Source organism: Pteropus medius, unplaced genomic scaffold (genome assembly GCF_902729225.1).
Source record: "Pteropus medius unplaced genomic scaffold, Ma_sr-lr_union100, whole genome shotgun sequence".
Classification (NCBI taxonomy): Eukaryota; Metazoa; Chordata; class Mammalia; order Chiroptera; family Pteropodidae; genus Pteropus; species Pteropus medius.
In genome coordinates, this window is record NW_024349224.1 from 934,859 (window position 1) to 946,626 (window position 11,768).

Consider the following 11,768-nt stretch of genomic DNA (forward strand, 5'->3'; position numbering starts at 1 on the left):
AAAAAAAAAAAAAAGTAATAAATGACTCTGGCCACTGCCACCACGAGGACCCCGGGTTTGGCAGAGTGTTGTTACGGCAAGGCTTGCGCCAGGTGGCTCCCCAGGTTGGAGCCTGGGACTGAGTACCCCTGCTCATATGTCCTAGGGCAGGCCTTGTTGGCTCTGTTCTCCTGTCAATGGCAATAACAATCGCGGGTTATAGTTTCGACATTGTTGTTGGGATCACTGGGACAGAAGTCCATGGAAAGCCCCAGAAGCCTGTCTCGAGCATGGTTTGCCCGAGACCAGCCTCGCAGTGTGGGAGGTGTGTGTGTGTGTGAGTGTGTAAGGAGGGTGTGTGAGTGGAGTAAAAGGCAGGTGAGTGTGTATGAGTGTGTAAAAGGAGTGTGTGTGCGGTGTGTATAAGGAGTGTGTGCGCCGTGTGCATGTGTGTGTGTGTGTGTGTCTGTGTGTGTGTGTGTTTGGGGCTTGCATATGCCCCTCTCCCTCCTTATCCGCAGGGTCCACATCCTAGATTCAACCAGCCAGAGATGGAAAATATTCTTAAAAAATGTAACTTTGCTGCTGACCCGTCCTATATAGTCAGGCCTACGCCGGCCTCTGAACTGACGGGGACAGACATTTTTCTCTTGTCATTATTTCCTAAACGACACAGTGTGGCAACCATTCACGCAGCACTCATCTCGTGTTCAGTATCGTAAGTAATCGAGATATGACTTAAAGCCTACAGGTGCGCTCGTAGGTCACACAAATACGCCCTCTTTCATGTGAGGGACCTGAGCGACACCATGTCCCTGGGGGTGCTATTGCCCGCGATGTCCCTGGGGGTGCTTTTACCCACCCCTCCTCATGCCCTTTGCACCCTCCCGGGAGACTCCCCCAGTTCCTGGAACCCTGGCAGTAAAGGCTGCCCTTGGCCTTCTTTTCAAACCCTCCCCTCCCCCCAGAGGCCCAGGGGCGGGCTGGGTCCAGCTGCATTGGACTGTGGCGACAGGGTCACCAAGTGGTAATAAGGCTCTGCGCGCGCGCTCCCGCGGGGTTGGAGGCGGGAGTTGGAGACGCCGAGTGCAGGCCAAAGGGAGGTAGGGTCTCCCACGCGCGGTGGGGTGAAGGGCAGGGCGCCTTGGGGCCACAGGGACCCTCTGCGCACGCCACGTGGGGGCCGTCCGGGGGCCGAGGGGAGCCCGGCGCCCTGCCCGGGGTCCTCCCGAGAGGCGGTGCGGCGGCGGGGCCCTCAGGGCCAGTCCCGCTGTGCCCGGCTTGGTGACGACCCGGAAGGTCCCCGCGCCCCGAGCCGGAAGACGAGAGGGCGGGGCCTGAGCGCGGGGCGGCTGCCGGCCTGGCGACCCTCGGCCGGGAAGTCCCCAGTGTCCCCGGGCAGGCGGACGGGCCAGGGGCCGCGCGGCGACGGGCCACCTCCAGCAGGTGAGCGCCGGCGGGGCCGGGGAGGGGCGCGCGATGTCCCCCGGCCGCTGGCGAGCGCGCGGGGTCGGCCCGCCGGGGCCTGACCGGCACTTGCGAACGGACACGGGGCCGTTCACGCATCTTCAGGGCGAAGGCGCAGGACGGGGACGGCGAGGTCAGCCGGGAAGGAGGCGGGAGCGCGCCACTCGGGAACGCGCCCGGGCCGCCGCGCTCACCTGGCGCCGAGGCTGTCGCCGCCCTTGGCAACCGGGGTGCCTGGCCGATGTCAAGTAAGCCAGGGGGCGGCCTAGCGGGATACCTGCCCAAGTCCGCACACCTGGCCTGGCCCTGTGGGCAGAGGTTCGGGGCGCTGGTTACGAGACAATCAGGAAGGGATGGTAACAATTTAGGAGCCGAGCTTAGTCCGGGTGGGGGCTGGTCGCCCCTTTAGCCTTTAAAGAAGGGGCGGGGAAACCTCGGGAGGCACAGAGTGACCTGCCAGGTGGGTAGCAGGTCAGGAGCCCTCTGCTGGAGCCTGTGGCAGAGGGCAGCCCCCCGGGGCTGCTGCTGGAAGGCGGGCGCAGTGTGCCTTGCTCTTCTGGTTTGTCAAGAGATGGAATCTGAGGTCTGTGTGACATTTCCTGATTTTTAAATACTAGCTACTGATGAGCTAAAAACAAAAGGTCTTTCAAAGTGCGATGCTACTTTGGGATCGATAATAGTCATTTGGGAAGCACTGACTCAGGCAGAAGCCCAAACAGTGTCCGGCGGGGAGACAGAGGCCAGGGAGGGCCATTGATGGGAAGGGCGGCATTTCCATCGGCGCAGGTGACGTCACAGACGTTAATTCTAAACAGCGCTTCGAACTCTCGGTCCGGTTTGTCATCGGCCCAGTGGTCATCAAAGCTTTGTGGTCATCTCTGCAAACGGTTCTTTGGGAAACAAGGGTGCAGCTCCTTTCCTTCGCCGAGCTTCACAGGACGGTGGCTGCTGGGCAAATCAGGCTGTGCCCTCCTTCCTCCCATTTCTGAGTGGCTTCTGCCACGGGCAGTCTCTCTGCCGTTGTAATGGTATTGTACGTTTGTGACATTCGTGCGTGGACGAGTCTTGACGCCTGGAAGAAGGGAACGGGCTCTCTTCCGGGCAGGTGGAGGGGGCGTGTGGTCCGTCTGCACGGGGTCACCTCCAGTGAGCAGCGGGGCCTGGAGCCAGGAGGCGCTGTGACGGATCCGGGACACCTGGGAGTCGGAGCAGGGGCAGGCACACCTGGGTTCTCCTCCAGTCCCCTGGGGAGCCCTGCAGGGCCAGCCCCCACGCTGCTTCTCACAGCCCGCCTGGCGAACACACACATCTAGGGGACGCCTGTTGGCAGCTTCTGAGCTCCAGGGCCAAGGAGCAGACGTCAGGCGTCCTGAGTCCTGCTGTACAGAGTGAGTCCAGACCAGCTGGGGCCTGGCGTAAGCACAGCCTCCCCCACCCATGCTGGCTGCACTGGCAAGCCCTCCCGCGACCCCGGAGCCCCGGGGGGCGTCGCCGATCTCCAGAAGTTCAGAGGAAAGCGGGGAGTCACAGAGCGGGAGCACAGGGTCCTCGTTAGCGCTCCCAGGACTGTGAGAAGTCTGACCGTGGGAAGCGGTAGACCACAGATTTGGTGGCCCTGGGGTCACCACTTCCCCCGGGGCCGGGAGGAGAGCGGTACATTAGAGACCTGTCTGGATTATCCTTGGGTCAAAACCTTATATATATTTAAAAAAGAAAAAAGAAAGAAAACTTATATAACCAAACGCCACTGAGCAATAGAGTCTGCCCAGACTTCCTCGGTCAAGTTCCTTTAGCGACTGTTGGCATGTGTCACTCTTGATTGAAAAGCGGAGCACAGGGACGGGAAGGGCCCCCCAGCCTCGGCTCCAGCCGAAGCCGGAGGAAGCCCCGGCCCTGCCGTGTGGGGGTGCGCCTTCCCCCCGACCCTGGGCAGAGCCTGCTTCCGCCCTGGCCCCGGCCTGCCGTTTTCCCGCCGGCCAGTGTGGCAAACAGTGTCCTGACCCTAGAGCACTGTGCTACTGTCACTGTACCAAAGGCCAGTCTTCCCTGTCTATGTCACCCTACTGCCTCACCCCGTCCCAGGAGAAGAGGCTGACTCTGGGAGTGACTGCTTTTAGAAGCCGGGGTGAGTTAGTAACAGAACGTTCAGCTGGAGCCATCACGTCTGCGACCGGCAGCGTCCCCGACACGCCAGGCCCTTACCCTCCCTCTAATCCCTCCCCAGAACCCAGACTCTGGATGATTCACCTCCGCCTCACGCTGAGGACACTGGCACAGCTCAGGGTCACACGGCAGGTGAGTGTGGCCGGGTCCCGTCTTCCTTCTCCCTGGCTGGGCCTGAGCCCAGGTGCGCGTCACACCAGAGGACACGAGGCTGGGACCTCAGCAGTCTGCCGGGCTTTGCGCACCAGGGTGGCCTGAGCCAGTGGGCCGACCACTGATGCCAGGGGTCGGACACCTGTGACGCACACGTGGTGGCTCAGCTCGGAGGTTACTCAGAGGGCAGACCACCTTTCATCCACTCTGCTGACTCTGAGCTTCCTAAACAGCCCCGGTTTCTGGGTGACAAAGACCTCGTCCCCTGACTAGGTGCTGTCACACGCACGCCACAGCTGCGGTGCTCTCTGAAAACGAGGACGCGTGGCCTTTGGGTGGACGCAGTCTCATAGTCACGAAATTTCCCTGTGAAACGCTTGTCCCGATGCCCCAGGATGCCTGTCGCGATGGAGGACGTAATGAAGCTCCTCTGCTCCATCTCTGGGGACAGGAAGATGAAGGCGGCCGTCAAGCACTCGGGGAGGGGCGCCCTGCTCACAGGGACCGTGGCCTTCGTTGGTGGCTTGGTCGGCGGCCCGCCGGGACTAGCCGTTGGTAAGTGCCAGTGCCTCGCAGGGCCCACAGAGCCCTGGTCGGAGTCTCCGTCCGCGTGAGGGGTCGTCGTGTTGAGGCTGCTTCGGCGAGATGATCTTGCCCTGTTAGGAGCACAGGCTTCCGTGTGACCGTCTCAGAAGCGAAGGGCTCTCGAAATGGCAGCTGCGTCACGCAGACCGGGAGGGCGCCTTTGCCCCAGGGATGTGTCCTGGAGTCTGGTGATCTCGGGGGGTCCCTTGGGTGGCCCCCCTCGCCCTGCTGTCATTGCAGGTCACTGCAGGAGGGCCCCAGGGAGGAACCGGGATTTTCTGGGCACCATTTTCCATCAGCCCCTGCGGAGAGTGTCTCGGTCTCTGATGCAAACGGCCCAGTGCAGGAAAAGCAACAAACTGTCCCCGTGGAGTGGTCACCTGCCCCTTGTTCTACCACCTTCTCCCCTAGGGGGCCAGTTCCTGGCACAGAACGAAGTCTGGCCGATATCCCCCACGGCTCCTCAGAGGAAGCTGCTTCCTTTGGACCGGGAGCAGGGAGCATTCCCACCTGGCCGAGACATGGGCTCGGGGGAGTTAGAGAGCTGCCAGCAGGCCTGCTTGGGGTGCCTGCGACGGACCCCGAACCCCGGGGCATCTGCCGAGGGAGTGGCCAGGTGTGGCAGCTTGGCAGACAGGTGCGGGGCAGCCTGTGCGGGCTGCGGGGGCCTGGGGCGCTCAGCCTGGTGGAAGCCCTTCCCGCGCGCTGGACAGGCGACTGCTTCCTGCGGAGGCTGGCCTCGTCCCCCAGCTCGCTGGCAAGGCTTCCCGCTCTGCTCTTGCCTCGGCGGCTGCAGTGACATTCCAGGACCTTGCATTAAGCTGAGGCCACACGGGGAGAAAAATCAGCTCGTGGGCGGCCTCAGACGTTCAGCGCTGCACTGCCCTTTCCGAACCGAATCAGTCCCGATGTCAGCTTCTTGCCGTCCAGGAAGTGGCCAGTGAGGGAGGCGACACGGCCGTGCCCCCGTCCCCAGAGACGGTCCCGTCTTAGCCCCAGCCCTCTGGTGTGCCCAGGGGAGGGCTTGCTGGCCTCGTCCGTCACGTAGCCGCGTCTGGGTGCCACATGCTTCACTCAGGCTGGTGGAGGGCAGGACTCTGCAGGAGGACGGGCACTGGCCACTCGCCGCCCTGATCATGGGTGGGAGCATCGTTTGACCCAGAAAACAAAGGACATCTCTCTTCTCCAGAGAGTTGGGAATTGGCTGGTGACTCTTTGCAGTAAGTGCTGCTCTGAATCTTATTCTTGTGAGGGTCTAGTGCGGACGGCCGCAGCTGCTGTCAGCTCCGAGCGCGTCCCCAGCGTCATGGGGGGACGTTCGTGGGGAAACTTGTGCGTGGCTGGGTTTCCGCCCTGGACCGCTCCTGTCTCTCGGGGTGGAGGGAAGCCACCCAGGGGCAGGGAGAGCCCCCGGCGCGGGAGGCTGGCCGGCCCCCCTCCCTCCCCGAGGACGGCGTGGGTCCAGGCGCCTCCACGCTCAGCTTCCCTGCAGGCCGCAGGTGCTGCTGCCCGTCGGCCGCGTCCGGCCTGCACGCGGGTTCTTCCTGGCCGGCCACATGCTCTTAGATCAACATTTTTTCGGAACAGTATGCGATTGACCGAGATGTTGCAAAGACAGTGCCCAGACGTCCCACGTGTCCCTCCCTGGGTCCGGTTGCCCTGATGTTCACGCCCTGTGTCACCAGGTGCCTTTGTCGAAACCGATGCCTCCTCCCCGCCGTCCTCCAGGCTGTCCTTCATTTTTTCCGGGTTTTGCATTTCCGACCTTTTCCCGCCCCCGATTCCAGCTCAAGCTGCCACACTGCATTTCATCGTCGTCTCCTTAGTTCCCTGGTCTCGGCCCCCGCTGCTTTTTCAGGGTGACGGTTCGGAGGGCCTGCCCCGGCCTTTCCCCGCTGAGACCGGTACGGGTCCTTGCGAAGGTCGCCGTGGAGGTGACGAGCCCTTGCCATTTGCCCTGTCAGGGCCCGGTGACATCCAAGATCTCCCTGATGGTGTTCCCTGTCGTCACCCGGTCAAGGTCGTGTTTGCCAGGTGTCCACCGTAAAGTTCCTGTCACCCCTTTCTATGCGCTGAGCCTCTGAAGTGGGCACTGAGCCCCACCAATATTCAAAAATCATGAGGCCCGTGAGAGATACAAATCTGGGGTTCTGCGTGGCATTGGGGAACCACGGCCCCTTTAGATGGGGTCCGCGCTCTCCAGGCCCTCTCAGCCCGTGTCACCCCTCTCCGTTCCCTGCCTGGCGACCCGCTTGCGAACCTGCCCACTGGCCGTGACGGGGACTCACTCCCAGCGAGCACCCTCGGCGGTGCCTTTTGAACCGGCCCCGCTAACAGCAGCCTCCGTTGCGTTCCAGGGGGCGCCGTCGGGGGCCTGCTAGGGGCCTGGATGACCAGTGGGCAGTTTAAGCCCATCCCGCAGATCCTGATGGAGCTGCCGCCCGCCGAGCAGCAGAGGCTGTTTGACAAGGCTATGGCCATCGTCAGGCACCTGGAGTGGACAGACGCCGTGCAGCTGACGGCGCTGGTCATGGGCAGCGAGGCCCTGCAGCAGCAGCTGGTGACCATGCTGGCCAACTACGTCACCAAGGAGCTTCGGGCCGAGGTGCGGTACGAGGACTAGGCCCCAGGAGCGGGGCTCCCGGAGGGGCCGGGAGTCGGGGCGCCGTGCGTCGTCGCCCGTTGCCTGGAGCCGGCGCGGCGGCCCCCGCGGGACAGACCTCTGCGGCGCTGCGGCGTCACCCCGTGCCAGACGTCGCAGGTGAAGTGGGCACGTGGAGCGGCCACGCCCCCCGCCGTGCGCGCTGACCCCGCGGCGGGTCTTCCGAGCCCACTCCCGCGGCGAGCGGGCGGAAGGTCGCCGTGGTCGGCCTGCGCATCTGCGCCGGTGACGTCTGTCCCCGCCCCCGGGACATTGTCGATGTTTGCCTCCCAGGGGCCCCCTCCCGCCCAGTCACCACCGCGTGGCCTCCGGGGTAGGGGGTGCGGAACAGGACGGTCGGTGCGCCCCGGCCTCCCCCTCCCCGGGCTCACAGCCCCCCACGGTTTTGCTTTTTAAATGAACTACTTGCGGTGAGAGGGACCGTCCTTCCTGGAGTGGTCAGGTCACAGACCACCTGTCGGAAAGGCATCCGCCCTCGCGTTGCGGGGAGGCCGCGTCCCTTGCGTTCACAGCCGCACCTGGCCTGCCCCAGAGCCCCACCCACCTCACTGGCCATTCGCCCACGTGAGTCCGCGGAGCATCTGCAAGCCGCTCACTCCCAACATCCGGGAGCCGAAGGGCGGGGCGGGGGTGGGTGGGTGAGGGGGGGATGAGGGGCATCCTTCCTGTGGCTTTAAACAAGGCGAGAAGGCCACGACCCCAGTGCCAGCCCTGCCCTTCTGGCTGCTTTGGCCGCCCATGCAGTGTGCGCCCTGTCCCCAGCCTCCTCTAGCAAGCATAGTGCCCGGGGTGGGGGGACTTGGGCTGCTCTCCAGGGACAGCAGCTTGCGCCTCCCGCGGGTGCAGGGGACAGCCGGGCTCCACGTACCTGAGGAGACCTTCAGGGCCTCGAGCCCCGAGCCTTCGTGTCTCAGAGCTTGCTCTCCAGCGGCCTGGTCTAGCCCAGGCCACACTCCTGGAGCTGACACCGCAGGCTCCATCTTTCCCGTGCCCTTTGAGTGATGGAGGCAGGGAAGGTCCGTTTAGAGGATTCTCTGAACTCAGAGAAGGTGACTGGGGCGTTGGGGAGGCACCGCCCTTCCCCCCGTTCATTACTCATGTGCCGGGCCCTGCTCTGTCAGGCCCAGGGGACACAGATGGTCTCAGCTCCGAGGTCCCATGCCAATATGTCCACTGAAGTCCCTCCCCCAGCCAGCTTGCCTTTACCCTTGGGAAGACTCCCAGGAAGGAGACCAGTTTGGGGGTGGATGCAGCGGGCCTTGCTGAGCTGTCACCCTGCTGAGCCCCCACCTGGAGTGACTGGCTGTGGGCTTTGAGGGCCTCCCAGACCTTCAGTCCCCGGGAGCTGAAGGCACCTCCTTGCCTTCCCGTCAGGCTGTCCTCCCAGCCCCTGCGTTGTCCTGTTTATCTCAGTATTTTTTTTGTAAAAATCCCCATTTATTTATTTTCGAATAGGCCACACCGGTCAGGTACAAAACTCAGGGGACGCCAGGAGGTACAAACGTAAAAGGGGCTTCGTCTTACACCGACCCCTGCCCCAGCCCCTCCCCAGATGCATCAGTGATCGACTCCTGGTGCATCACCTGTTTTTAGTCTTTTGAAAATGATTCATTTCCTTTTATTGGTCAACGTTTATTGACGAAAACGTAGAAAAATCCAGAAGAATATAATGACATAAAAACCACTACAAATTCTACCACTCAGAAAAAACACTGTTAGCAAGGTGTACTTCGTGCAAACCTTTCAATGCCACGTGTGTGTGTTTATAACACGTGCATTTTTGAACACTTTTACCAAGTCAGCATCAGTGATGGAACTAACGACCCTTGGAAATGTATGTGACGGCTGTATGACACCCCGTTGCACATGGCTGTACCCCTAGTATGGTTCCTTTTGTGAGTTTTTATTATTACAGTGCTGCTGGACATACCCGTGTTAATTTTCTGTTCGTATTTTGGCTTATGATCGATGGCCTTTAGGACCGATTCTTCGAAGTGCAGTTGCTGAGTTACAAGTATGTGATATGTTTTTAAGGCTGTTGTTATATTCAGTCAGAGTTATTTCCAGAGAGGCAGCACCCTCAATAATTTGCTCTCCCAGCAGTAGGGCTTGGGGGTCTCTTGCTGTATCTTCACCAAGAAATAGAATGATAGTGACTTAAACCTTCTCATACGTGATGGGTGATTGCCGAGATCTCGGTTTCATTTGTTTTTCTCTGGATTATGGGTGGGATTAACAAGGTTGGGGTGACCCCCTGACAGCCACCTACCCAGGCAGCTGCCTGCTGAGGATCGCCAGGTCCCTGTGGCGGAGGCCCAGGGAGGGTGAGGGATCCCTGGCCTAGACAGAGGGCCGGCCCTGCCTGTGGGCGGGGTGGCAGCGCTGGACAATGGCGAGGGGCTCCCAGCGGTGTGTGGAGGCAGCCTTGGTGGGGGGACCCAGCGATTACAAAAGGGACCATCTGCTCCGGGTTGATTGTAACCTGTTCCGGGTGTTGGCATGATGGCACCGAGTGAGATTTTTTACAGGTAGATGGTGTATTTTTATCTAGAACAAACTTTCCTTTTCTGTTTTTTTTTTTTTTTGAGCTGTCTGGTGTGGACGTAAACATGACTGGGGTGTGTTGCAATGTGGCGGGCTGGGGGACAGGGCCTGGCGGCCAGGAACTCCTCCTTCCCCAGGAGTTGCTGGGAGGAGCCATGTAATGGGCACATGGCCACCCCCTTTCTCCTCATCCCTCTGAGCCAACAGCGCCTGCCCAGGTCACCAGCCAGGCCAGGATGCACGTGTCTCCAGGAGGCCTCTGTCTGTGTTGTGAGTTCCCCGAGGGCGGGGCCTTGGCCTGCCCCAGGCCATGGCTCCTGCGACCTGTTTGCATATAAACCAGAATGGCTCTCAGTCCCAAACTGTCAACACATGGCAGCTAAGGACCACCAGCATTCACAGACCAGACGTCTGCGGCTCTATTAGCCGGAGAGGCTCCTTGTTCTGCGTGACGACAGGGGTCAGGGGCACCATGAGGGCCTGGCTCGCTGATGGCAGCCTCGGGTCGTGGGGGACCCCAGACGCCGGCAAATGCAGGGAGCTGGGAGCATTTTTCTAAACTGTGGAGCTTAGCCATTTATTCCGTTTTTGTGGGTTTCAAGGGAAGGACTTTATTCTCATCTGCAATTAAGCACATGCAAGGATAATATCTAGTAGTATCTGTTGCACACCAATTAATCAGTAAAGGTAAGTACAAACGATCCAACTCAGAACTAGCAGGGTTGCGTGAAAACGCACGCGCGGGCACACGCACGTGCACACACACTGCAGACGCAGTCTTTTGGGAGAGATTTGAAGGAAAAAAGTCACAGGAACCATAAAATTGTATGTTTTCCAGCCAACAAATTTCACTTCAGGGGAAGCATTACAATAAAATGATTCAAATGGAAAAATGATAAAAGACATTCGCCACACAGCTGTTTACGAGAACAGGCGCGGGGAGCACCCCTGAGGGTGGTCACAGGGAGGCGGTGACCTAGGCACGCGGCAGCACCTCGGGACACGAGTAACCTGGGCTTGTGAGCAGCGTACGGTGGGTCCATGGGGTTCGAGGGGACGACCGCACAGTCTCTTGGCGACAGCCTCATTCTGTGGTGAATCGGGGCCGAGTCTCTCACTCGTTCCCTGTCCCTGGACTCTCCTGAGTCGGGCTGCCCTGTCACGTGACAGCCACCCCTCCCCTGTCCAGAGCCAGGGTATGGGCAGGTCAGCTGCATCAAAGTGCTGGCCACGGGCGAGGAAGGGGGCTTCCTGGGGGGCAGGGCATCCTGTGGGGGGGTGACGGGCACTCCTGGGACTCCCTCCGCTGTCCCACGGCCACCACCGCACTCACGGCCCTCCGGACGCTGGGGGTGTGGCGTGTGTCCCACACCGGGCAATGCTCTGTGGCGCCAGCCGCTGTCCTGCCGTTGTTCAGCTCCATTCTGACACCGAAGCTCACGCAGGCCCCGGGCTCATCAGCCCCACAAGGCCGCCCCCACTTCAGATGCCAGCGACAAGTCCCAGTTGTCACCGTGCTTCAGCCTGACCAGCTACACATCAGGGTTCCCATGACCCCCTCCTGGAACAGCTCACAGGACTCGGGGAGCCCCGTTCACCGGTTTATCGTAAGGGACATGATGATACAGATGAGCAGCCACATGGAGAGACACACGGGGCAGGGGCTGTTGCGGGGGCTCCTGTGCCCTCTCCAGGTGCAGCACCGTCCAGCACCTTGACGGACACATCGGCCCACCTCCACGCGGAGGACAGGGCGAGCCGGCTCTCACGGACTTGCCCCTCGCAAAGCGGCCACGAGGTGGGTGGCCCCCCGAATCTCTGCCCCGGATCGCAATCTCCCCTCTGCTGGGTCACAGAGCCTCCATCGTGACGGGTCACTGACTCAACCTCCAGCCCGACTCCCTCCCTGGCAGACGGCGGCGGGACAGAGGTCCCCAGCACCAGCCGTGGCTTCGGCTTCCTGGGGCCCTCTAAGTGTTGTCTCAGAACAAAAGACCCTCCTGTTACCCAGGAGACTCCGGGGGTCCAGGAGCTGAGCCAGCCCGGGGTGTGGACAGGGACCAGTAGATGCTGTGTGCATCGTTTCACACCAGGGGGCGCCCAGGTCCCAGCCCCCAAACTCCTACCAGCAGCAGGCGGCAGGGACTTGTGGGCAAATTGGTGTGTCATGGCAGAACAGGATTGTAGGGGGCCTGGGCCTGTCCGGGGGTGATGA

At 61.3% G+C, this 11,768-nt stretch overlaps 1 protein-coding gene across 13 annotated transcripts; it reads left to right on the forward strand.

Moving 5' to 3' along the window:
• Positions 1-439: 439 nt before the first annotated feature.
• Positions 440-8,948, forward strand: CUNH19orf12 (chromosome unknown C19orf12 homolog). Of its 13 annotated transcripts, none has more exons than XR_005656824.1 (6): positions 1,089-1,425; positions 1,552-3,571; positions 3,671-3,741; positions 4,157-4,317; positions 4,588-5,567; positions 6,705-6,839. XR_005656824.1 is itself a non-coding variant. In XM_039880767.1 (5 exons), exons 3-5 carry the CDS (start codon positions 4,158-4,160, stop codon positions 8,600-8,602), a joined length of 546 nt encoding a protein of 181 aa, XP_039736701.1. In that variant the 5' UTR covers positions 1,064-1,082; positions 3,671-3,741; positions 4,150-4,157; the 3' UTR covers positions 8,603-8,948. The 13 variants fall into 13 exon arrangements, 2 of the variants coding, with proteins under 2 accessions (XP_039736701.1, XP_039736702.1); XR_005656823.1 differs by having other exon boundaries at positions 1,552-1,694; positions 2,233-3,741; XR_005656828.1 differs by having other exon boundaries at positions 1,552-1,694.
• The last annotated feature ends 2,820 nt before the right edge of the window (positions 8,949-11,768 follow it).